We start from the raw sequence: 25,045 nt of genomic DNA, 5'->3' as shown, positions 1-25,045 counted from the left end.
TCAGCTGTAATTCACCCGGATGGAGGGTTTATAGTCAGGCCCCGCCGGTTTTATTTTAATAATCTCCGTTACATCTGACAGCGTTTTACTCTGGGTTGGTCCAGTTAGGAAGAATCCTCTCCCTTTTCTCCATTCTCTCCTTTGTTTCTGATTCAGCCTTTTCAGTGACGCTCACGGTGTTTTACTCCCAATACCTCTCACGTTGTCCTTGCTCACTCCTTCCCCCACGCCGGTGAGGGGAACGTGATCAGACTGAAACATAGCGGAGTGTGTGTGTGTGTGTGTGTGTGTGTGTGTGTGTGTGTGTGTGTGTGTGTGTGTGTGTGTGTGTGTGTGTGTGTGTGTGTGTGTGTGTGTGTGTGTAAGTGTGTTTCTTTACTTTTCCAACTCTTTTTCCATCTCCGAACTGCTCCGCTTTGTCCTTTCCTATCTGCCTCTTTAACTCCATTCACATTCTGGGTCCCGTGAAAATCTGTTTCCTCTGTTCCCTGTTTCTCTCTGTCCGCACGTCCGGTCTCGTTCTGAACAGAATTTAATCTCATTGCAGACTAGTGAGTTTCACCGTGAGGGAGACGTGATCGGGCTGAAATATAGCCTGTGTGCATTATTTTCCTTCTTTTTCAACTCCATCTTCGACCTGCTCCCTCGTTGTCCACGCATATCTCCGGCTTTATCCTTGTTCACATCCCGAGGCCCCGTCACAGTTTGTTTCTTTCCCCCTCTGTTTCCCTCTGTTCTCTGTTTCTCTGTGGCGACAACTTCCGTCCGGTCGCGTGCTGAGTAAAGCAAATCTCACTGCAGGAACATATATTTATATTGATCATCAATGTACCCTGAAAATTAATCAACTTCCAGAGCCACGGGAAAAAAGCTATGTGTTTATTTTTTTCTGTCTCCAACTAACTAAGCTCTACCTGGAAGTTTTATCGATGTATGAAAAATTAAAAAATGATACTGGAAATCCGAATCAAAATTACTTTCAAGGATGTTGTACCGCTTCACAGGTGAGAGTACAACTTTTTAGTGATGCTTTGATGTTGTTTTATCTGAACTTGATTTCCTTCCTTTTTCAGGACTCCAGGTTATTGCTCTTGCTGTTCCTGCTCAAAGCTCCCAGATTTCTGTTTCCTGGTCAAACAGTGTTGTCAAGCAGTATTTTCACTGTCAACCACTTTTTCACTGTCAAGTCGGAGTTCTTGCTCCCATGTGCAGCTTCCCCACCTGAAAGGGACTGAATACGCCTACCCGAAGGTTTTAACTGGATTCCACTCAATGACCAAACAGCTTTCCTTCTTTTTCCTTTTTTATTTTTATTTTCGCAAGCGTGGCAGTTAATAATTATTAGTCAGTAGTCATAAATAACCAGCGGTAAGTCAGTCATTAGTCTAGTCAAGGTTAGTCATAAGTCATAAGGCAGTGGCAGTAGCATTAGCATTAGGATCAGGTGAAAAACTGGCTGCCTGTCGAACTTCGGAGACGATTTCGGACCGGCACCTCCGTTTCTCTACTGGATCGTTATGATTCCAAACTGGGTGAACCCTTTTGAAGGTCCGCGAGCTCTTCTTAAGCCTTGCGCCGTTTTCAAGAAGTGCCTGTGTGCGATGATCCCGATAGCGGAGTTCACCCAAACGCAGTGACAGCAGTGCTCCTCTCCCTGAAACAGTCTCAACAATTATTTAAAGTTCGGCATCTTACCGCGGGATGTGACGCTGCTCTCGGACTGCCACTGTGACGCTGCGGGGTCCGCCCAAATGTTCTGGGCAGAAACCGCCCTCAGGCAGAAGGTTTCGTCCTCTCTGCGAGTGAATTCTTGCTCTTCCTTGATACCTTCCTGAAACTCAAGTTTGACTTGACAATCATGCACATTTGGTGGAGATGGCCGAGAGAATCTCTTGCCAAAGACTGAGCAGGTGATCGGCCTCTACCCAGTGTGAACTCGCTGGTGTCTCAGTAGATTAGATGACAGCGTGAATCCTTTCCCACAGTCTGAGCAGGTGAACGGCCGCTCCCCAGTGTGAACTGACTGGTGTGCCAATAGTTTGGACGACTGTGTGAATCCCTTCCCACAGACTGAGCAGGTGAATGGCCGCTCCCCAGTGTGAACTCGCTGATGTCTCTGTAAGGTGGATGAATGACTGAATCCTTTCCCACATTCTGAGCAGGTGAATGGCCTCTCCCCAGTGTGAACTCGTTGGTGACTGTGTAGGGTGGATGAATGACTGAATCCCTTCCCACAGTCCGAGCAGATGAACGGCCTCTCCCCAGTGTGAACTCGCTGGTGTTTTTGTAGATCAGATGACTTACTGAATCCCTTCCCACATTCAGAGCAGGTGAATGGCCACACCCCTGTGTGTACTCGCTGGTGTGCCTTTAGTGTGGATGAGCAAGTGAATCCCTTCCCACAGTCTGAGCAGGTGAACGGCCTCTCACAGGTGTGAACACGCTGATGTACCTTCAGTTTAGATGAGCAAGTGAATCCCTTCCCACAGTCTGAGCAGGCGAACAGCCGCTGCCCGGTGTGAACTCCCTGGTGAGCCATTAGGCCAGATGACTGAGTGAATCCTTCCCCACAAATTCAGCAGATGACCAGCCTCTGCCCAGTGTGAACTGCCTGCTGTGTCCACAGGTGGGAAGACCGACTGAACCCCTTCCCGCACACAGAATAAATGAATGGCCGTGCCCAGTATGTAGTTTCAGTTGAGGTGACTGAGTGAATCCATTCCCACAGTCTGAGCAGGAAGGGTGGCGGATTGAATCACTTGCTCCTTAAATATCCAGACAGAGACAGCACAACTGGTGTGTTGTGTTTGAATTCCCATAGACAAATTCCTTGTCGATTTTAACCTGTGAAAAGAGTTAAAAATCCATCAGTGGGTGAAGGACAACATTTGAGATGAGATCACTTGAGTTGCTAAGGTGCGATCTGACATCACACTGTTACAGTGAAGTTCAACACAAGTTGGAGAGAGAAATCACCTTCTAACTGGGCACAGTGCTGGTATCTGGAACGACCCTCAAACTCTCTGATGCTCTATAAGAATGGGGCACTTATGCCATCTCCAATCTGTGACTTGGCTCTGTTTGACTCTGTCCATTTGAATTAGTCCCTCTTCCCACTGAGCTGAAAGGGTGTCTGGCCCCACAGTAACAGAAACCCTCTCACTTAAATAGCATTTGTTGACGTGTAGCTAGGGTTTTCCTTTATGTAATGTTAATATACAGTGCCACAGTTTCAATGCCATGTCAATATCTCCTGGCCTGGCTGGTGGCATAGTGGCATCATGCCAGACTTCGGGACGAAAGGTCCTGAGTTCGAATCCAGCCGGCTCTCCTGCACGCTTTCCATCCGTGCTGGGTTACGAGCTGGTGATCTCTTTGGAAACTCACCCGGCAGAAGTTTCCCCTCATGTTCCCCTGAACGTTTCACCTTTCACCCTTAACCCATAGCCTCTGATTATAGTCACACCCCATCTCAGTGGTAAAAGCCAGCTTGCTTTTACCCTATCTCTAACCCTCATAATTGTAGTATACCTCCATCGAATCTCCCCTCAATCTTCCACATTCCAAGGAATAAAGTCCTGGCCTGTTCAATCTCTCCTTATAACCCAAGTCCTCCAGATCTGGCAACATCATTGTGATGACAAGGAAGGGGTGAGGGAGAATTGAGAGTGAGGGAGAGAGGGAGCAAGAAGGGAGGGCTGGAGTAATCTCGGGATTACTGACTGTGCCACGCGGCAGTGACAGTAGTAATGGAATGAGGTGGAGGATAAATGCGTGGCTGAGGGATTGGAGCAGGGGGCAGGGATTCAAGTTTCTTGATCATTGGGACCTCTTTTGGGGCAGGAATAATCTGTACAAAAATGACGGGTTACACTTGAAACCTAGGGGGACCAATATCCTGGCGGGAGATCTGTGAAGGCTACTGGGGAGACTTTAAACTAGAATGGTTGGGGGGTGGGAATCAAATTGAAGAGACTAGGAGAGAAGTGGTTAGTTCACAAATAGAGAAAGCTTGTAGACAGTGTGAGGAAATCTAGGAATAATGGTGCATATTTCCCTTAAGGTGGAATCTCATGTGGTGAAGAAAGCTTTTGGTATGCTGGCCTTTATAAATCAGAGCATTGAGTATTGGAGTTGGGATGTGATGTTAAAATTGTAGAAGGCATTAGCGAGGCCAGATTTTGGAGTTTTGTATACAGTTCTGGTCACGAAATTATAGGAAAGATGTCAATAGAGTACAGAGGAGATTTACCAGAATGTTACCTGGGTTTCAGCACCCAAGTTACAGAGAAAGGTTGAACAAGTTAGGTCTTCATTATTTGGAGCGTAGAAGGTTGTGGGGGGACTTGATAGAGGTATTTAAAATTATGAGGGGATAGACAGAGTTGACGTGGACAGGTTTTTTCCATTGAGAGTAGGGGAGATTCAAATAAGAGGACATGAGTTGAGAGTTAAGGGGCAAAAGATTAGGGGGCAACACGATGGGTAACTTCTTTACTCAGAGAGTGGTAACTGTGTGGAACGAGCTTCCAGTGGAAGTGGTAGAGACAGATTTGATTTTGTCATTTAAAAAAAATTGTATAGGTATATGTACAGGAAAGGAATGGAGGGTTATGGGGTGAGTGCAGGTAAGTGGAATGAGGTGAGAGTAAGCGTTCGGCACAGGCTAGAAGGGCCGAGACGGCCTGTTTCCATGCTGTAATTGTTATATGGTTTTACCGCGTACGATTCTGGTCTCCATAGCAGACAGCGGGGAGCTTTAACACATACCGGAACCAACTGCAGCTCAACCCCAGCTGATGCGGGTGTTTCTCCTGTTCAGGTGGCGGTGAGGAAGGGGTTAATCTCGGGTTTGTGTAAATCCAGGGCCGGTTGCAAGTGGCAAAGGGCCGGGACCGAGCCGGACAGCTGGAGGCTCCGGGGCTCTCCAGTCTTGCATCCCTGGTGTTAGTTTTGCACTGTGTCGGGATCGCGGGATCAGTTTGTTGTGGTTCCCCAAGCTGGGAGGGTGGACGTGGGTGAAGGGGGCCTGTCTATGTGTCGGTGTGGGATGAATGGTCAGAAGGGTGTGGGGCCACTGGCGGGACGGAGGGTGGTTGGGGTACTGTGAGTGATATGACGTGGGTGGATGGGCAAGGGGTAAATTACGTTGTCAACGAGGGTGGATCTGGTCCAATGAATCAGACAGCTCAGCTCGCATGTCCTTTCAGGAGGCCACAATTCTCTCATCATCTTAATCACTGACTAATCTTCCTGTTAACATTGAGTTTGTTACAGAGCCCCAGAGCCTGGGAATGGCTGGGTGGTAGGAATCAGAGGGTGATGGTGAGAGACTGTTTCTTAGACTCGAGTCCCGTGCTTAGTGACGTTCCCTGAGGTTATGCCCATTGCTACTTGTCATCTATGTCAATAATTTGGTTGAGAAAGTACAGGGTATGGGTAGAGAGTCTGCAGCAAGTTCAAACAAATACTGTTTTTGAAAGACAGTCAGTATAAACACTCCCCTCTCTTTCCCTCTCCCCACTCAGAACTGACCAAAAGCTGCATCAGAGGATGTAAGATCTTGAACTGAGTGACCACTGTGAGGGAATGGGAGTGGTTTCAAAGGGCTGGGCTGCTGGAAGCACATTACCAGACCTGGAGAGATTGCAACTGGGTCTGACAGAGGCATAACTGGTTCTGCTGGGCACATTCAGTCTCACTCCCCACCATTACCTACCTTCCTTTGTACAGGTATGTAATATCTAAAGGACCAGTGTTTGAGTAAACGAGACTCACCAAACATTCTCCTGACTGAATCACTGGAATCTCCGAGTCAGATTGGTTTCTCTCCAGTCGGTGCTCTAAGTCCTCGGGCTGGTACACTTGTTGCTGTTCCCTCGTCTTCAGTCGTGGTTTGCCTCCAGTTGGTGTTTTTCTTCCAATAAATCTCTCACCACAGGTCTAACTTTAACCAGAGAGACAATGAAGCACATTAATAATGAAAAGGAGAACTAAACTTTTCTGCTTAATGTTACTAAGAACAAAACTCACTGAAATTTAAACACTGAAGGCAGATTTAACGATCTCAGTGACCAATCTTTTATTGTCCCTCACATCTCACAGAACGATATGGGATAAGAAGGAGCCATCATTCAGTCATGGTAAGACATAAGACAGAATTAGGTGATTCGATACATCTGGTCTGCCCATCATTCAACCACGGCTGATTTTTATTCCAACACCATATCCCTGTCTTCCTCCTGTAAACCTGAAGCTACTCAGCAATCATGAATATATTAATCTGTCACAAATATATCCAAATTGGAGCCTCAACCAACCTCTGTGGCAACAAATTCCACAGATCACACACCTTAAGGCCAATTTATTTTTTCTCATCTCAGTTTTAAAGAGAAGCATCTTTACTCTGAGACAGTGCTGTCAGATCACAGACTCGCTGTCTAATGGAAACATCCACTCCATGTCCACTGTATCCAGGCTTTTCAGCATTCAGTAGGTTTACTTAACCATACATCCCTCCACCACCCCCACCATCCCTCTGAACTCCATTGAGCACAGGTCCAGAACCATCAAATGCTCCTCATACATAAAGCCGATCATTCCTGAGATTGCTTATGTACACCTTGTTAGCAACAACTGTACTGAACACATTTCCAGGAATAACAAACAAATTGGTACCAGGATAATTTAAAGGGAAACATTGTGCTTTCTTTTGTGTTCTACTATCACATGTGTTCGCGCGTGGCCAAGTGGTTAAGGCGTTCATCTAGAGATCTGAAGGTTGCTAGTTCGAGCCTTGGCAGAGGTTGCATGTGTGTCCTTGTGTCCAGATCAGCACATCACAGGAAACATTCTCACCCCGAGACTTCCCAGTCTCTCGCTAAAGCAGGCAGTGAAATCAAAGATCCCCACAACCTGGGACGTTCTCCTTTCTCACCCACCCCAGTCCGGGAGAAGACACAACACCCATAAAGCTCCAGGTCAAATGTGAGGAGCTTCAGGAAACGAGGCCAGTTGGGGGGAAGTTAACGGGACTCAGTGGCCAACATCAGATTTCCCCAACACAACATGGAGGATGCGTGACCACCCACCTGGAGATTGAGAACATGCACAAAGAGATTGTTACATCTATGGTTAAATGGGAGGGGCAAATGGGATCACGTGACTGGTGGGGTCTAACATCCCAGGCATAGTTTACAGCTTCCTAGCACTCTGTGGAAATAAACAAACTTGCCCCTCACATCTCCTCTCACCTTAAATGTGTCAGACATTTCAAACCCCCAGGAAAAAAACATACCCTCTGTCCACTCTACCTATTCCTCTCGTAATCATGTAAACGTCCATCCAGTCTCACCCCAGCCTGGAGAAAACAACACAAGTTTGTCCAGCCTCTCGTTATAGCTCATGCCCTCTAATCCAGGGAGTATCCTGGTAAACCTCTTCTGCGCCCTCTCCAAAGCCCGGACATCCTTCCGAGAATGGGGGCGACCAGAACAGTATGAAACACTCCAGATGTGAGCTAACAAGTTTTACAAAGCTGCAACACAACTTCATGACTTTTGAACTCAGTGCTTCAACTATTAAAGACAACCATGCCATTTACCTTCTTAACCACCCGATCAATCTGTGCAGTCTCTTTCAGGGAGCGATGAACTTGGAGTCTAAGATCCCTCTGACCATCGACACTGCTCAGGGTTTTGCATTTAACACTGTACTATCTCATACATTCAGGGGTGCAGTGCTACCAGAGCTCACAGCAGCGCCGCTCTGACACCTCTGTAAAAAAGTCAATATAAACAAGCGCGGAATTTAACAACCCCGGTTATTAAATAGAGCGAATTTTACAGAAGCGGGGGTGTTGGCTGGTGGGGAGAAATACCACTAATAACATTAGGATATTTGATAGTTTTTGGTGAAATCCTGGAGCTGTGACTGTTTTTTATTTAGGTATTTGTGAAATTCCTTCTCGCTCGTCCCGTTGTCCAAGGAAGTTGGGAAATACCTGTACACAAATGCAAGCATTTTTCCGCTCTTTCCAATGGATACCATTGGATTCCAGGAAGGAGCTATATTAAGCACGGAATGAACATCGAAACCCATGTTTAAGAGTCGAAAATAATGAAAGAAAAATACACAAGCTAATCATCCAAAATCCTCTTCTACACCTGGATAAATTTAGTTTTGTTTTGGAAGCCAAATGGAAAAAAAATTCTAGGCTACAAGCTAGTTTTACGTTATTTCATATCATTAGTAGCTGATTAACTCCTTGGCCTCGCTCCACCAACTGTAGTTGATTGAAAAGAGGCTCTTTTTCTCTTTGTGTTGATAGGAAAAAGAGTAACTTAGTGAGACAATGAACGAGATGAAATGCATTTCCAAACCTCCCAAATGGTTGCTCTCCTCCCATTAACATTTCTCACTTCCAAAATACAATATTTTCTATTCGTATAGTTGTGATAATAATTTATGTAAAGATTCAAGCTTCTTTAACTTTTTATATATTTAAACACTAAACTGGATGTATGAAGGTCGAACCATGTAACACCAGACGTGTGAGGATATTTTGAGTATCGACACTCGCAGATACACTTCAATATATTGAGAAAGGGATGGAGCAGTGGACCCAGAGTGAAGTGATAAGCAGGTGAGAGGACGTACAAAGACAGAGGGGATGAGAGGGAGTGGGAGGGTGGGGTGTGAGGTAAATTTGTTCACCGGAAGGGGAAATCGATATCCATGCCATCAGGGTGGGTGGGGGCACCCAGACGGAATACAAGTTGCTGATCCCGCACCCTGAGGGTGGCCTCATCTTGGCAAGGGATGGGATGACACGTCGGAACGGGAATGGGAATCGGAATTGAAATGTTTGGACACCGGGAAGTCCCGCTCGGAGTGGATGGTTGAAAGATTAATTTATTATCAAAGCAGGAATTCATAAATAACGCTGAGTTTTTTTTTCCTTCTCCAGAGAACCACGAAACAAAGAAATCGTGAAAGTCGTTCAGAGAGAGAAAAAAATGAAACTCCCTCCCCACCCCCCCCCCCGCATCAAAAAGGACGGCATCCCGATCATCAACCCCCAAATCCACCCCTCCCCCCCGCACAAAAGGGAAGAAAAATATCGACACCCGTTAAAAAAACACTCCTACCCGACAAAACTGCGGAGGAGCCGGTGTCACCAGTGTCGAGGCGGCCGCATCGGGAGCAGCGGACACAACGGGCGACCCCGGAAGATTCACAGGTGAATTGTCGCCTCACCTGGAAGGATGTTTGGACAACGGAGAGAGTTCTGCCGTCCGGGCCTGTCACTGTGACACCCCGAACTCCACATCAAATCCGTCCAAACGAATCTGGGCGAACTTTAATGACCAATAAATATAATTCCTCTCAGCGATCAGCTGTCTGAATGATCCCCTGACTCTGAGAGGAAGGGGTATCTATGGTCCACACTGTCAGGGTGTTGAGTTTACCAGGAGACAAAGACTGCAGGGACGAGAGGTTTTCTGTTGACTAATACACTGTGTGTGGATCCCGCTGGCAATTCTGGTGTTGTGACCCGAATCGAGACAAACACCACGCTGCCCACTCCACCAACAACACGGCACAGCCGGACACATAACAGGGGACTTTATGTCCCACAACACTGGATTCAGTGATGAAACCCCTGATTAATGTTGTCGTCTCACCGAAAAGTCCATTAACCCTAACCCTGCAATATGGTGTAAAATCCCGCTCCCCATATTAACACGGGTTATACAGACCAAAGAGCAAACTGCCGGAGGAACTCAGTGGGTCGGACAGCATCTGTGGAGGGAGATGGACCGTAAACATTTCGGGCCGAGACCCTCCCTCTGGACTGAGAGTGGAGGGGAAATAGTCAGAGAAAAGAGGTGAGGGGTAGGGATGGGGCATGAGCTGGGGAGTGAGAGGTGGATTCAGGTGAGGGGGGAGGTGGAAGGTGAAAATAGTGACAGGGGTGGGAGCTCAGTGGTTGGGGCAACACGGAGCTGCAGAAGATGGAAATTAATTCCATAAACAATGAGGTTAGAGAGTATTTGTTATAGAGAGTGCAATGAAGATTCACTTGACTGATCCCTGGAGAGGTGGGGTCATAACCTGAAGAAAGATCAAATGTGGTAACTCTAAATGTCATTTAGAGAATCGAGGACTGAGAGGTGAACACATTGAAATGCAGAACATCATTACCGGTTGAACCAGTGATCCCAGTCTCTGAAAAAGGGGATGGGAATCGAGCCCGTGACTCTGTGACCTGGGGGTGGAGGGAAAGGGATCGGGGTAGATATGGTGTGGAAAAGTAGACATGTATCTGGTGTAAATATGGAATAATGTGGGGAATGCGGAGGATGGGTCGGGCAGCATGTTAGGGCCGAGGAGCAGAGTCACCAGTTCAGGAGGGAGACCCTCCACCCGTCACCTGATCCCGTTTCCTGTTCACGTTTTTCTGCAGATCTGCAGCATTTGCGGGTCACTGCTCGACATGTACGTGTAGCTTCACCTTTGTCCCTTTCAGAGAACGCAGTGAGATCCGGATCAAATAGCTCCACACAATTAAATTAGATTATTACATTTACACAATTAGAATAGCTTATTACATTTTTTTTATATTTTTGTACTATATATATATATATATATATATATATATATATATATATATATATATATATATATATATATACTTACTTAAAGTCACAATTGTTAAGATCTTTTGTTAATTAGGTTCTACTGCTACCGCAGAGACAACGAATTTCATGGCATATGCTGGTGCTATTAAACTTGATTCTGATATTGATATGGGAGACCCACCACCGGTCACCTGATCCCAGTTACCGCAGATCGTAATGTGAGATTGAAGCATTTTCCATATATTTGCTTTCCACAGAAATGACAACTGGTCAGTTTCCTTCTGTGGTTCGGGAGCAGAAGCTCAGTCTGTCTAATATTTCCACACAATTAAAGTGGTGTATTTGTTTATTATCATCACGTACTGAGCTACAGTGAAAATCTTGCCTGATGTACCATCCACACAGATCGATACATTACAACAGTACATTGAGCTCATAGACAACAAAAAAATAACTGTAACAAAGTATTATGGCTGCAGAGAAAGTGCAGTGCAGATAGACATATGGTGCAGGGTCACGTCGAGTTACATTGTGAGGCCGAGTCCATTTTATCATTCATTTGGCTTATAACTGCAGACAGGAAGCCATCCTTCAGCCTGGTGTTACGCACTTTAAGGCTTTTGTATCTCTCCGCCAATGTGGGAGCGGGTTTGCAGCAAGAATGTCCAGGTTATGAGGTTCTTTGTGTACATGGCCTGCTTTTCCGAGGGAGGGGAAGTGTAGGGAGAGTCCATGTAGTGGAGGCTTGTTTCTCTGATGTTCTCTGCTCTCCAAAGTTCTCTGCAGTTCCTTGCAGTCATGGGCAGAGCAGTAGCCATACAAAGGCGTGAAGTATCGACAAGGAGCTCAGAGACCTCGGCCTTCACCCTGCCTTGTGTAGCTGGATCCTGGACTTCCTGTCAGATCACCAGCAGGTGGTAAGAGTGGGCTCCATCTCCTCTGTCTCTCTGACCCTCAGCACACATACCCCACAGGGTTGTCACTTTGGCCCTCTCCTTTACTCTCTGTGCACCCATGACTTGTGTTGCCACCCACAGCTCCAATCTGCTAATTAAATTTGCTGAGAATACTACATTGATTGGCCTAATCTCAAATAATATCTTTCAATCGATCAAATGCCTCCTGACAAGGTTCAGTCCAAACAAACTTTTCACCCATCTTCAGGAGATTAGTCAGAGGAAGAGCGAGAGCAGGAAAGCTCTTACAGAACTTACGATAATATCCATCCATTCCCAGAAACCTTCTGAGCCTTCTTACCAATCAGAGATATGCTCTTCCCAAGTGTCACTCCCTGTGACTAAGTCATCAATATAGGCATCTGTGTGTTCTAACCCTCGAATTTCAAAATTAATCATTCTCTGGGATGTTCCTGGAGCATTCTTCTTTCCAAAAGGCAAAACATTGTATTCATACAACCGAGATGGTGTCGCAAAGGCAGAAATTTCTCTATGTCTGTCCGTCAATGGAACACACCAATACCCTGTCAACAGTGTAAGAAATTAGCTATTCCAACTTTATCGATGCAATCATCTATCCTAGCGATAGGATAGGCATCTGTTTTTGTTACTTCATTTACCTTCCCATAATCTGTGCCCCTGAGACCTACTGAATCTGTTTCCACGCTTACAACAATTGCTCAGCCAATTTACATTCTCTACGTTCATGCGATATGGGTGTTGTTTAATCGGTTTGGCTTGACCAATATCTGCATCATGTAATGAGACCGTGGTTTGCTTGCGAACATCGGGAAAGAAATCTTTAAACTTCAGAATTAATTCCTTCAGCTGTTGTTGTTGCTTTGGCTGCAGATGAGCCGACTTGTTATCAATGTTTTCTGGAACAACGGAGTTCATTAGCCTAACTGGGACCACGTTTGGCTTGTGAAAAGTCTCAGACGAGTCAATTGTTTCAAGCTCAGGGTTGCCAGATTCATATGTTTTGACAACAACACTCACAGATGGTGCCTGATTGTCAAAACAAGGCTTTATCATATTTATGTGGGCCAGGTGTGTTAGTTTACGTAGGTTGTGTGTTGTAATAACATAATTCACATCATTAAATTGAGAGACTATTTCATACGGTCTATTGAATTTCACCTGAAGTGGATTCGTCAACATAAGGCAAGCACCTTATCTCGCACCTGGTATTTTCTTTCGCAACCCTGCTTATCAAACCAACACTTCATTTTGTTTTGAGAAATCTTTAAGTTTTGTCTCGCTAGACCACAGAATTGGTGTAGTTTATTTTTGAAATTTAAAACATAGTCTAACAAGTTAACATGTAAATCCCCACCAATCCACCGCTCCTTTTACAAGGTCAAAGGTCACCTCACTCTGCGTCCAAATACGAGTTCAAATGGAGTAAAGCCCAATGATTCCTGAACCGACTCTCTTACTGCGAACAAAAGCAAATGTATTCCTTCATCCTAGTCGTTTCCATTTTCAACACAGTATGTCTTAATCATTGTTTTGTGGGTAGAGTGAAATCTTTCTGAAGCCCCTTGTGATTCCGGATGGTATGTAGACGATGTGATTTGTTTTGCTCCCAGTTCAGAAACTACCTGTTGGAATAACCCAGATGTAAAATTACTTCCTTGATCAGACTGGATTTCTTGAGGCAAATCGAATAAAGTAAAAAAAAACTCAGTAAGAGCCTTCGCCACAGTTTTAGCTTTAATATTTCTGAGAGGTATTGCCTCTGGGAATCTGGACGCAGTACACATAATAGTTAGCAGATACTGATGGCCATCTTTAGGCTTTGGCAATGGGCCAACATAATTCTCTATAACTTTAGAAAAGGGTTCACAGAATGCAGGTATAGGTCGGAGTGGGGCCACTGGGGTGACCTGATGAGGTTTAGCCAAAACTTGACAACTGTGACAAATCCCAGCATTAATTTCTGGTTTACCCTGGTTATCCCTGCTACTCTTTTCGAAACTCTAATTCAGGGTAACCATAACCTTGACTGATCTGCTAATTTAGCAGACTCCTGCATAGTGGCAGCATCATTTCCATCTAAATACATCTTTATGTCATCAGGGACACACTTTTTGGATTCTTCAGTTAAAACCAACTCGTTCAAGCTGTTAAAATCATTATTTATATTTTTTATATGTGCACCAGCGGGCAATACACACAAATTACTCATAAGCAAATTCCATATAAGTCTGTTTCACAGGTTTCTTCAAATATCTAAACTTTTGCCTTTATGCTTCTTGAGCACAGCCTGCTTCACTAGGTCATAATGTGTGGTGCGTGGCCAGCTGGTTAGGGTGTTGAACTAGTGATCTGAAGGTCATGTTTTCGAGCCTCAGCCGAGGCAGTGTGAGTGTTTTTGAGCAAAGCACTGAACCACACACTGCTCTTGCACGTTTATAGCCCAGTGGCGATGATTGGTGCAGTATAAAAAATCAGCTGCTTCATCAACTGGCAAAGCAGTATAGGCATGCTAAGCCTTTCCCTTTATTACACTTTATGAGACAATTTTCTGTCTGTTTTTCTGCCTCTCTAGCCTCAAACTGCCTCTGCCTTTCCGCAGCCGCCATCTTTAATTTTTCGCACTTGTACTGGGGCTCAAGCTCACGAGGTTTACTTTCAGGAAACCCCTCCAACTCCTCCACTTTAAACACACCCTCAGATACATAATGTTCAGCTGTTATCCTCTGCATCTCCTCATTGTCAATTTCACCTTAGCAAGTTTTAACCTTTCAGCAATACTCAACAACTCAACCCTTCTGGCGTCCTCTAATGCCACAGAGGTTGGCGCTTCCTGACATCGATCAACATCCATTGCTGCAAATTTTCCAAACAGAAATAAATCAAAAGAGATTTCCACAATGAAATTGATAATAAATCAATCCTCAAATTTGATCATATCCCAGAAGCAGGCCCCATTTTGTTACGAACCTTAACGCTTCAGAAACGAACCAGCAGCAACAGACTACTACTGGAGTCTGTTTTTGATGTGAAAACCACAATGGTTATTAGTATCCATTTATACTATAGTAACTTCAGCAAATTAAATGAAAATTAACAGTGTTATGTGTATATATGTGTGTAAATATAACTCCCAAACTATTGAGCTTGGGGGAAACAAGGCTTGGAGTCTTCAGATGGTAAAGTATGAATGTTCAGTTCATCCACAAAATAGGTGATGAGAGAGATATTTGTAATTCAGGGTAAATGTCGAGAGAAGGCAGTTATGTCGAACAGCAATGGAGATGAGGCTGAGTATAGAGCGATGGTGGAAATCTTTGTCACATGGTACGAGCAGAATCATCTGCAGCTTAATGTGAAAAAGACTAAGGAGCTGGTGGTGGACCTGAGGAGGGTTAAGGCACCGGTGACCCCTGTTTCCACCCAAGGGGTCAGTGTGGACATGGTGGAAGATTACCAATACCTGGGGATACGAATTGACAATAAACAGGACAGCTCAAAGAACACACAGGCTGTTTACAAGAAGGGTCAGAGCCGACTCTATTTCCTGAGGTGACTGAGGTCCTTTGACATCTACCAGACGATGGTGAGTATGTTCTACGAGGCTGTGGTGACCAGTGTTATCATGTTTGCTGTTGTGTGCTGGGGAAGAAGGTTGAGGGTAGCAGACACCAACAGAATCAACAAAATCATTCGTAATGCCAGTGATGTTCCGGGGGTTGAACTGCACTCTCTGACGGTGGTGTCGTAAAAAAGAATGATGTCCAAGTTGCATGCCATCTTGGACAATGACTCCAATCCGCTCCATAATATACTGGTTAGGCACAGGAGTACATTCAGCCGGAGACTCATTCCACCGAGATGTAACACTGAGCGTCACAGGAAGTCATTCCTGCCTGTGGCCATCAAACTTTTCTAATCTTCCCTCGTAGTGCCAGACATCCTAAGCCAATAGGCTGGTCCTGGAATTATTTCCACTTGCAAAGATTAACTTATTATTATTTAATTATTGATGGTTTTATATTGCTATATTTCTACACTATTCTTGGTTGGTGTGGCTGAAATGAAACTCAATTTCCCTCAGGATCAATAAAGTACGTCTGTCTGTCTGTCTGTTCTACAGGTTCCACAGTGGTAAAATGAGAGACCAGTTGCTGTAGATTTTATCCGTCATCTTTACAAATCTAATTACGAATTATCACCGAAAGTGACTTGTCATGAGGGGTATCATCTTCAAATGAATGACCACGTCACACCCAGGCAAGGGTTAACACATAAGTGGACTTCACAGGATACCTCAAATCAGATACACGTCTATGGATCAAACAACCACACATTCGATGTACAGTGAATGGATAATTAACCCACCCTTGTGGGCACAGGAAAGTTCCAAACAGTGACCCTTGGCCACTAGATCCCTGGTTTCAATCCTTCCATTTTTCATCCGTCTCCATCTGACTCTGAGTGTCTGTGTCCTCGGTTAAAACAAAACAAGCTGCGAGCGATGTAAACAAGCTGCAAGTCAGACTGATTCACCTTCTTAATCTCTCTTAAAATGACAGTCCATATCAAACGAAACCTAGGGATTCATAACAATGGCCACTCCCCACTATGAACTGACTTGTGTTCCAGTAGTTGGGATAACCGAGTGAATCCTTTCCCACAGACTGAGCAGGTGAACGGCTTCTCCCCAGTGTGAACTTGCTGATGTCTCTGCAGGTTGGATGACTGAGTGAATCCCTTCCCACAGTCTGAGCAGGTGAACAGCCTCTCCCCAGTGTGAACTGACTGGTGCGCCAGTAGGTGGGATGACTGAGTGAATGCTTTCCCACATTCTGAGCAAATGAATGGCTTCTCCCCAGTGTGAACTCGCTGATGTCTCTGAAGGGTGGAAGAGTGTGTGAATCTCTTCCCACATACTGAGCAGGTGAATGGCTTCTCCCCAGTGTGAACTCGCTGATGACTATGTAGGTTGGATGAGTGAGCGAATCTCTTCCCACATTCTGCGCAGGTGAACGGCTTCTCCCCAGTGTGAACTAACTTGTGTTCCAGTAGGTGGGATGACTGAGTGAATCCCTTCCCACATTCTGAGCAGGTGAATGGCTTCTCCCCAGTGTGAACTCGCTGATGTCTCTGTAGGGTGGAAGAGTCAGTGAATCCCTTCCCACAGTCTGAGCAGATGAACGACTTCTCCCCGGTGTGAAATCGCTGGTGACTCTGTAGTGTGGATGACCAAGTGAATTTCTTCCCACATTCTGTGCAGGTGAACGGCTTCTCTCCAGTGTGAACTTGTTGATGACTCTGTAGGTAGGATGACCGAGTGAATCTCTTCCCACATTCTGAGCAGGTGAACGGCTTCTCCCCAGTGTGAACTCGCTGATGACTCAGTAGGGTGGATGGATCAGTGAATCTCTTCCCACAGACTGAGCAGGTGAACGGCTTCTCCCCAGTGTGAACTCGATGATGTCTCTGTAGATTGGATAATTGAGTGAATCTCTTCCCACATTCTGAGCAGGTGAACGGCTTCTCCCCAGTATGAACTCGCTGATGCTTCTGTAGGGTGGATGAATCAGTGAATCTCTTCCCACATTCTGAGCAGGTGAACGGCTTCTCCCCAGTGTGAACTCGCTGATGTCTCTGTAGGGCAGATGAATCAGTGACTCTCTTCCCACATTCTGAGCAAGTGAACAGCCTCTCTCCAGTGTGAACTCGTTGATGACTCTGTAGGGTGGAAGACTGAGTGAATCTCTTACCACAGTCTGAGCAGGTGAACGGCCTCTCCCCAGTGTGAACTCGCTGGTGACTCAGTAGGTGGGATGACTGAGTGAATCTCTTCCCACACACTGAGCAGCTGAACGGCTTCTCCCCTGTGTGAACTCGCTGATGACTCTGCAGGTAAGATGACTGAATGAATCTCTTTCCACAGACTGAGCAGCTGAATGGCTTCTCCCCTGTGTGAACTCGCTGATGTACCAGTAAGCTGGATGATTTAGTGAATCCTTTCCCACATTCTGAGCAGGTGAAAGGCCACTCCCCAGTGTGAACTTGCTGGTGTGCCAGTAGTTGGGATGACCGAGTGAATCCCTTCCCACACTCTGAGCAGGTGAATGGCCTCTCTCCAGTGTGAACTCGCTGATGACTCTGTAGTGTGGATGACTGAGTGAATCCCTTCCCACATTCTGAGCAGGTGAATGGCTTCTCCCCAGTGTGAACTCGCTTGTGACTGTGCAGGTGGGATGACTGAGTGAATCCCTTCCCACATTGTGAGCAGGTGAACGGCCTCAGCCCAGTGTGAACACGCTGGTGTGCCATTAGGTCAGATGACTGAGTGAATCCTTTCCCAGATATTCAGCAGATCACCAGCCTTTGCCCAGAGTGATCTGACTAGTGTGTCCACAGGTGGGAAGACTGACTGAATCCTTTCTCACACGCAGTACAGGTGAATGGCCTTGCCCAGTGTGAATGTGCTGATGTACCTTCAATTGTGATAACCGAGTGAATACATTCCCACTGTCTGAGCAGGTGAATGGCCTCTCTCCTGTGTAAAATGACAGGCGTGCCAGTTGGTCAGATGACGGAGTGAATCCCTCCCCACAGTCTGAGCAGGAAGGATGACCGAGTGAATCCCTCCCCACAGTCTGAGCAGGAAGGATGGTCGATTGAATCCCTCGCCCCACTTCTTAAATATCTGGACAGAGACAACAAAACTGGTGTGCCATGTTTGAGCTTCCTGGAGATAAATTCCTTCTCATGTTTAACCTGTAAAAGATTTACAAAATCCATCAATGGGTTTAGGACAACATTTCAGATGTGATTACTTGAGTTGCCAAGGTTTGATCTGGAATCACACTGATACAGTGAGGTTATACCCAGGTTGGACAGATAAATCATCTCCTGACTGGGCACAGTCTGGAATGACCATCAATTCCCTAATGCTGTTCCTGTTTCTATAAGAATAGGGCATTTCTGCCATCTCCAATTTGTACCTTGGCTGAGTTGGACTCTCTCCATTGGTATTATTCTCTGTTCCTGCTAAACTGCATGGGTGCCTGGCCCCACAGTAACTGAAACAGTCTCACACAAATAGTCTTTCTTGATGTGCATCTGGGATTTTTTTTTATGTATTATTAACTTTAAGTGCCACAGTTTTAACGCCATATAAAAAATTCCTGTTGAGGTGTATGGTTGGTCTCCACAGCTGTTAAAAAGACAGAGTGAATTTTTGTAATATTTCACATTCTTGTAGAAAATTACAACACAGAAACAGGCCCTTTGGGCCATCTAGTCTGTGCTGAACTATTTAATCTGCCCACTCCCATACCCCTACCATCCAGGTACCTACATGAACCTCTGAAATGTTGAAATTGAGCTTGCATGCACTTCTTGCGCTGTCTGCTCATTCCACACCTGGATGACTGACTGTATGAAGAAGTTTCCCCTCATGTTACCCTTAACATTTCACCTTTCATCCTGAACCCAGGGCCTCTGGTTGTAATCCCACCCCATCTCAGTGGTAAAAGCCAGCTTGCATTTACACTATCTATGCCCCTCTATCACAATCAAATCTCTCCTCAATCTGCTACATTCCAAGGAATAAAGTCCTGACCTGTTCAATCTTTCCTTATAACCCAAGTCCTCCAGACATGGCAACATCCTTGTGAATTTTCTCTGAACTCTTTCAAAGTCCTTAAATCTTTCCTGTAGGTTGTGAACAAAACTGCACTCAGTACTCCAAATTAGGCTTCAGCAATGTCTTCTGCAAGTCAACATAACATCCATCTTTTGTTGTCAGTATTTTTGTTCATGAAGGCCATTGGGCTAAAATCTTCCCTTCCGTCTCTATCTAACTGTGATACCACTTTCAGTGAATTAAGGACTTTCTTCTTCAAGAGGTCCCTTTCTGCTATAACACTCCCCTGTGCCCGATCAGTCACTGTGAAAGACCTCCCTTGGTAGGTCAGACCAAAGTGCCACAACTCACACTGGTCTGCATTAAATTCCATTTTCCATTTCTCAAACCATTTTCCCACCTGGTCCAGATCACACTGAAAGCCCTGATAGTCCTCCTCACTGTCCACTACACCACCAGTCTTGTTGTCATCCACAAATTTGCTATCCAGATTACTGATATAGATGAAAAACAACAACAGATCCAGCACTGATCCTTTTTGCAACCACTAGTCACAGGCCTCCAGTCAGAGAGGCAACCATCTGCTACCACACTCTGGCTTCTCCCAAAGACAGTGTCTCATTCAATTTACTGTCTCATCTTGAATGCTGAGTGACTGAACCTTCTTGACCAACCTCCCATATGAGACTTTGTCAAGTGCCTTGCTAAAGTCCATGTAGACAACATCCACTTGCCTTGTCTTCACCCACTTTCCTGATATCTTCCTCGAGTAGCTCCATTAGATTGGTTAGACATGACCTATCATGCACAAAGCCATGCTGTCTATCCTTAATCAGTCCACATCTATCCAAATACTTATATATCCGGTTCCTGCACATATGTCCCAATGACTTTCTCACTACTGCTGTGAAATTCACCAACATATCACTTCCGAGCTTAATTTTAGAGCTTTTCTTGAACAGTGGATCAACATTGTCTGTCCTCCAATCCTCCAGTACCTCACCTGTCACTAAGGATGATTTAAATATCTGTGCTTGGATCCCAACAATTTCTGCACTTGTCTTCCACAGGGTGCCAGGGATCTACATTTCAAGCCCTGGGAATTTATCCACACTAATTTGCCTTCAGACAGCAAACACTTCCACCTCTGTAATCTATACAGGGTCCATGAAGTTGATGCTGCTTTGCCTCACTTCTATAGACTCTTTGCCCATCTTCTGAGTAAGTACAGATGCAAAACTACTATTTAAAACCTCCCCCATCTATTTTGTCTCCCGTATAGATTACCATTCCGATCGTCCAGAGTGGGCATGTTTCTGTTCTGACCTTCTCCACGTTTCTGTGACAGAGAAGCTGGCCAAACTTGTCTGGAAGGGGAATCTGGTAGGAGTGATGACGGAGCAGCAATGGCTGGAGTTTCTGGCAGAAACTCGGAAGGTGAGTGATAGACACATCCCAAAGAAGTGGAAGCATTGGAAAGGCATGAGGACACAACTGTGGCTGAAATGAGAAGCTAAAGCCAACATAAAAGACAAAGTGAGGGCAAACAAAAGAGCAGAAACTATTGGGAAGCTTTTAAAAACCAAGAGAAGACAACTGAAAAAATTGTCGGATGAGCTCACGGTGTGGAATTACGATATTGCAGTCATTAATGAGTCTTGGTAGCACCCAACTGTCTGAGGTATTTAGAGGAACAAAATATCCGGGGCCTCAATATCTCTTGAAAACCAAGGTTCCCTGCACCAGTTACCTTTCAACTTTTAGTTTTGCAGGCACGTACAAACTCTACACCTGCAAAATTTCACTTCTGAAGAACTCCCACTCACCAAGTACACATTTGCCAGAAAACAGCCTGTCCCAATCCACACTTGTCAGATCCTTTCTGACACCATCAAAATTGACCTCTCTCCAATTTAGAATCTCAACCTGTGGTCCAGACCTCTCTTTTTCCATATTTACTTGGAATCTCATGGAATTATGAACACTATTCTGTGTCACCAGCCCTAGATCATTTCCTAACAGCCTATTGCACACTTCTACATTGGGAATTCTACATCCCGATTAAGGGCACATTTGACAAACTCTACCCCAACTAACCCTTTTACAGTATAGGAGTCTCAGTCAATATATGGAAAATTAAAATCACTTAATATATCAAGCTTTGTTTCTTGGCATAGTCTGCGATCACCAGAGAAAAAATTGTCGCTCTAAATTCCTCAGACTGTTGGCTGGAGCCAAGTTCCAGTAACGGCTACAATATCATAATATATGTTCCATACACACTGGTTGTTTGGTGACAAATACACAACAGTGCTCTTTCACTTCAGAGCATTGAAAAGTTTGAAATAGGGACCTAAATCCTAAGAACTTTCAACAGGGTTACAATTGAGAGTATTGTAACTGGCTGTGTCACTGCCTGGTATGGGGACTGTACTTCCCTCAATCACAGGACTCTGCAGAGAGTGGTGCAAACATCCCAAAGCCAGGACCAGCAAGCTCTGGGACAGCTTCTTCCACTGAGCCATCAAACTGATTAATTCATCCTGATTCATCCTGTATCTCTATGTTATGTTGACTGCCTGTTGTACACACTATTTATTATGACTATAAATTGCACATTGCACATTTAGTCAGAGACATAATGTAAATGTTTTTTTCTCTTCATGTATATGAAGGATATAAGTAATAAAGCCAATTCAATTCAATTAACCCCCTCCATTATCTGTTCTGTCATTCTGGTTCCCTCCCTGCCTGCAACTTTAGTTTAACTCCCCACTAGCACTTGCAAGCCTTACCACTAGGAAGTTAATCCTCTTCTAGTTATGTTCCCCTAACTATCGAATCCCCTATCACACCTTTGACTTAGCTCTGCCAGATAATTCCTCCTACAACAGTTTCTAAAGTGTCCTGCCTGTTATTGTGGAAAAGCCAGGTGTTACAAATTTCAAAGCCTTATAAATACCGACTCCACAAACCTTGGCCCAACAATCAGCAGACATGTGCTCCGCTAAGTCCCTGCCTAGCACTCTGAAAATTAAAATACTTAATGCCCACAAAGCAAGAGAAGACAGCAAAGAGTTTACAGCTAGCCATTTCCTTAGTTCGTAATGTACTTAAGAAATGTCAGTTAACAGGAATGGTGGAGGTCATTTTGAGGTCCAGAAGACCAAGAAATCCTTCCGAGAAAACTGCTTGTAGGATTGCTAGAAAGGAAAATCAAAACCCCCGTTTGACTGCAAAAGACCTTCAGGAATATTTAGCAGACTCTGAAGTGGTGGTGCACTGTTCTACTGTGCAGCAATACCTGCACAAATATGACATTCATGGAAGAGTCATCCGAAGAAAAATTTCCTGCATCCTCACCACAAAACTCAGCATCAGAAGTTTGCAAAGGGACATCTAAACAAGCCTTATGCATTTTGGAAACAAATCCTGTGGACTGATGAAGTTACAAAATAACTTATTGGCCACGATGAGCAATGGTATGTTTGGAGAAAAAAAGGGTGCAGAATGAACAGAACACCTCTTCAACTGTTAAGCAAGGGGTGGATTGATCATGCTTTGGGCTTGTGTTACAGCCAGTTGCATGGGAATATTTCACTGGTATAGGGAAATGGAATCCAATTAAATACCAGCAAATTCTGGAAGCAAACATCACACCGTCTGTAAAAAAGCTGAAGATGAAAAGAGAATGGCTTCGACAACAGGATAATGATCCTAAACACACCTCAAAATCCACAATGGACTACCTCAGGAGGCACAAGCTGAAGGTTTTGCCATGGCCCTCACAGGCCCCTGACCTAAACATCATCAAAAATCTGTTGATAGACCTCAAAAGAGTAGTGCATGCAAGACGGCCCAAGAATCTCACAGAACTAGAAGCCTTTTGCAAGGAAGAATGGGCAAAAATCCCCAAACAAGAATTGAAAGACTCTTGGCTGGAAACAGAAAGTATTTAGAAGCTGTGATACTTGCCAACGGGGTTGTTACTAAGCACTGACTATGGAGGGTGTCCAAACTCAGGCCCTTTTCCTTTTTTATTATTTTGAAACTGTAAATGATGGATGCAAAAGAGTAATCTTGCTTAAAATATTAAACAATGTGTCATCTTTAAATTCATGCCTTTTGGAAATCAGGTCATTGTTTTACTCGCTTAGCTGTTCTCAGGAACAGGAATTTTGAGCAGGGGTGCCCAGACTTTTGTATGTCACTGTGTGCAATTTTCTTACTAAATGATGCTTTAAGAAGTCAGACTTCCAAATATCACTCCCCTTCTTCCCACTTGCAAATTCTCCAGCAAATTTTGCATCACCAAAATGCAAACAGGTACAACAAGTTTCTGTATTTTACATAAATATTTCCACTGAACCCTCCCTCAAGTGACGGACGGTGATGAACTTGGTTATGGCAATGCCAATGAATATGAAGGGAAGGGCAGCAGTTTGACTCACTAGAGTCTGGCATATTTGTGATTTGAAGGCTGCTTGATGCCCAGGACAAAGGTGTTTGATATCATTATGTACCCAGAGAGAATGGGTCAAAACATGCCCTCACGTGTAGAAAAGTCCAGAACAAGAGGAGGTAGAACAAGCAACACACACAAAATGCTGGAGGAACTCAGCAGGCCAGGCAGCATCTATGGAAAAGAGTACTAATGCTGTTCCAGCATTAAAAGAGTTCCAGCTTCTGCAGATTTTCACTTGCTGCGGTTGGAGATAGAACAAAAGTGATTTTCTCAACAGCTGATAGAAAGATTTTGTTCTCTTTTTCCGAGTTCCTAATCCTTGCATTCAGATAGCTGGAGCTCAGCTCCGTCTGTGAGATCTATCTGCTCCCGTTCCCTGATTAGCCGGAAGCTCCCCGGGGCCCGTGTACGGATCGTGGGGCTGAGAGAGAAGAAAAAATCTGGCCTATGCTGAGTTTGCGGGCGACAGTCTCCGGTTCCCACAGCAATTGTCGCTTAATTTGAGTCAGAAAAACCCTTACCTTTCCGATCCTCCCGACATTTTGTATACTGCGCGCATGCGTAGTTATCGGAGACGGCTGCAATCCTGACGCCTGCGCATTTGATCGGTGCTTCAAACGACAGCGAAATTTTAAACGCGGTGATTTATAGGTAAGTATGGTGCCATTAAAAGATTCTGCAGGGACCGGTTCCACGTCCATATCTCAGTTTTTTATTCTGTGTAGAAAACTCAGCAGCTTTCTTAACGCAGAAAGCGGCTCCCATAAACGATACACTCAATATCAACAGGCATTTCGTGTTCTGAAACAGATCTGAAACAAAAGAGATTCTGCACTTGCTGGAAATACAAAGATGCACACACACAAAATGCTGAAGAGGCTCTGAGGTTCAGGCAGCAACTAAGCAGAGGAGTACACAGTCTAGACATGCTGAAGGGGATCGGCTTAAATGCTGCCCATTTATTCCTCTCCACATTTGCTGCCTGATCTGCTGATAATCTGCAATGTTTTGTAGAAATTAACCATTTTGTTTTTCGATTAACCAGTTTCCAAATGTTTCTCATCTTTCCTTCATAGCCACATCCCGCTGGTCTGGTTCCTCTTCCTCCTCCTGCTCGGAACCTCCAGACCCCATCTCTTTCCAGAGCCCCAAAGCCCTGATTGGTGCGGGTAACTCTTTGTTTTCTGACTCTGCTCCACCGAAGATTCACTCGCCAGTCCGCTGTCAGGGTTTAGAGGTGCATTGCAACAACCCAGCTGTCTGAGGCACAGTCCTTTGAAATTGGTGAAAATGACACAAAAATTTGAAAAGATCAAGGAAAAAAGGAATTTAACCACCTTATCCCAGAGCCCTGGGGAAGGTCAAATACTCA

At 44.9% G+C, this 25,045-nt stretch overlaps 2 protein-coding genes across 5 annotated transcripts in view; one reads left to right on the top strand and one right to left on the bottom strand.

The window, feature by feature from the left end:
- LOC132387495 (gastrula zinc finger protein XlCGF26.1-like) overlaps positions 1–25,045 on the top strand; it is a 277,285-nt gene that overhangs the window by 223,238 nt on the left and 29,002 nt on the right. The gene's annotated exons all lie outside the window — the stretch shown is intronic.
- LOC132387496 (gastrula zinc finger protein XlCGF26.1-like) lies at positions 1,032–24,316 on the bottom strand. Of its 4 annotated transcripts, none has more exons than XM_059959868.1 (2): positions 16,376–20,104; positions 1,032–2,368 (listed from the first exon to the last, which is right to left on the bottom strand). In XM_059959868.1, the coding sequence occupies exons 1-2, from the start codon at positions 17,888–17,890 to the stop codon at positions 1,922–1,924; spliced, it is 1,962 nt and encodes a 653-aa protein (XP_059815851.1). In that variant the 5' UTR covers positions 17,891–20,104; the 3' UTR covers positions 1,032–1,921. The 4 variants fall into 4 exon arrangements, 3 of the variants coding, with proteins under 3 accessions (XP_059815851.1, XP_059815849.1, XP_059815850.1); XR_009509902.1 differs by lacking the exons at positions 1,032–2,368; positions 16,376–20,104 and adding exons at positions 10,738–13,203; positions 24,195–24,316; XM_059959866.1 differs by lacking the exon at positions 1,032–2,368 and adding an exon at positions 24,195–24,225 and having other exon boundaries at positions 10,805–18,337.

The sequence above is a fragment of the Hypanus sabinus genome, unplaced genomic scaffold (genome assembly GCF_030144855.1).
Source record: "Hypanus sabinus isolate sHypSab1 unplaced genomic scaffold, sHypSab1.hap1 scaffold_192, whole genome shotgun sequence".
Lineage (NCBI taxonomy): Eukaryota > Metazoa > Chordata > Chondrichthyes > Myliobatiformes > Dasyatidae > Hypanus > Hypanus sabinus.
This window is presented reverse-complemented; position numbering and strand designations above follow the sequence as displayed.

Bases quoted from the DNA above. Each gene is read 5' to 3' on its own strand.
- LOC132387496 (XM_059959868.1), bottom strand. From the start codon at position 17,890: ATGGCACACCAGCGTGTTCACACTGGGCTGAGGCCGTTCACCTGCTCA. The intron at 2,369-16,375 runs GCGCACCAGTCA...TCCACACTAAAG, and splicing joins CTCAGTCATCCCACCTACTG to GCACACCAGCGAGTACACAC.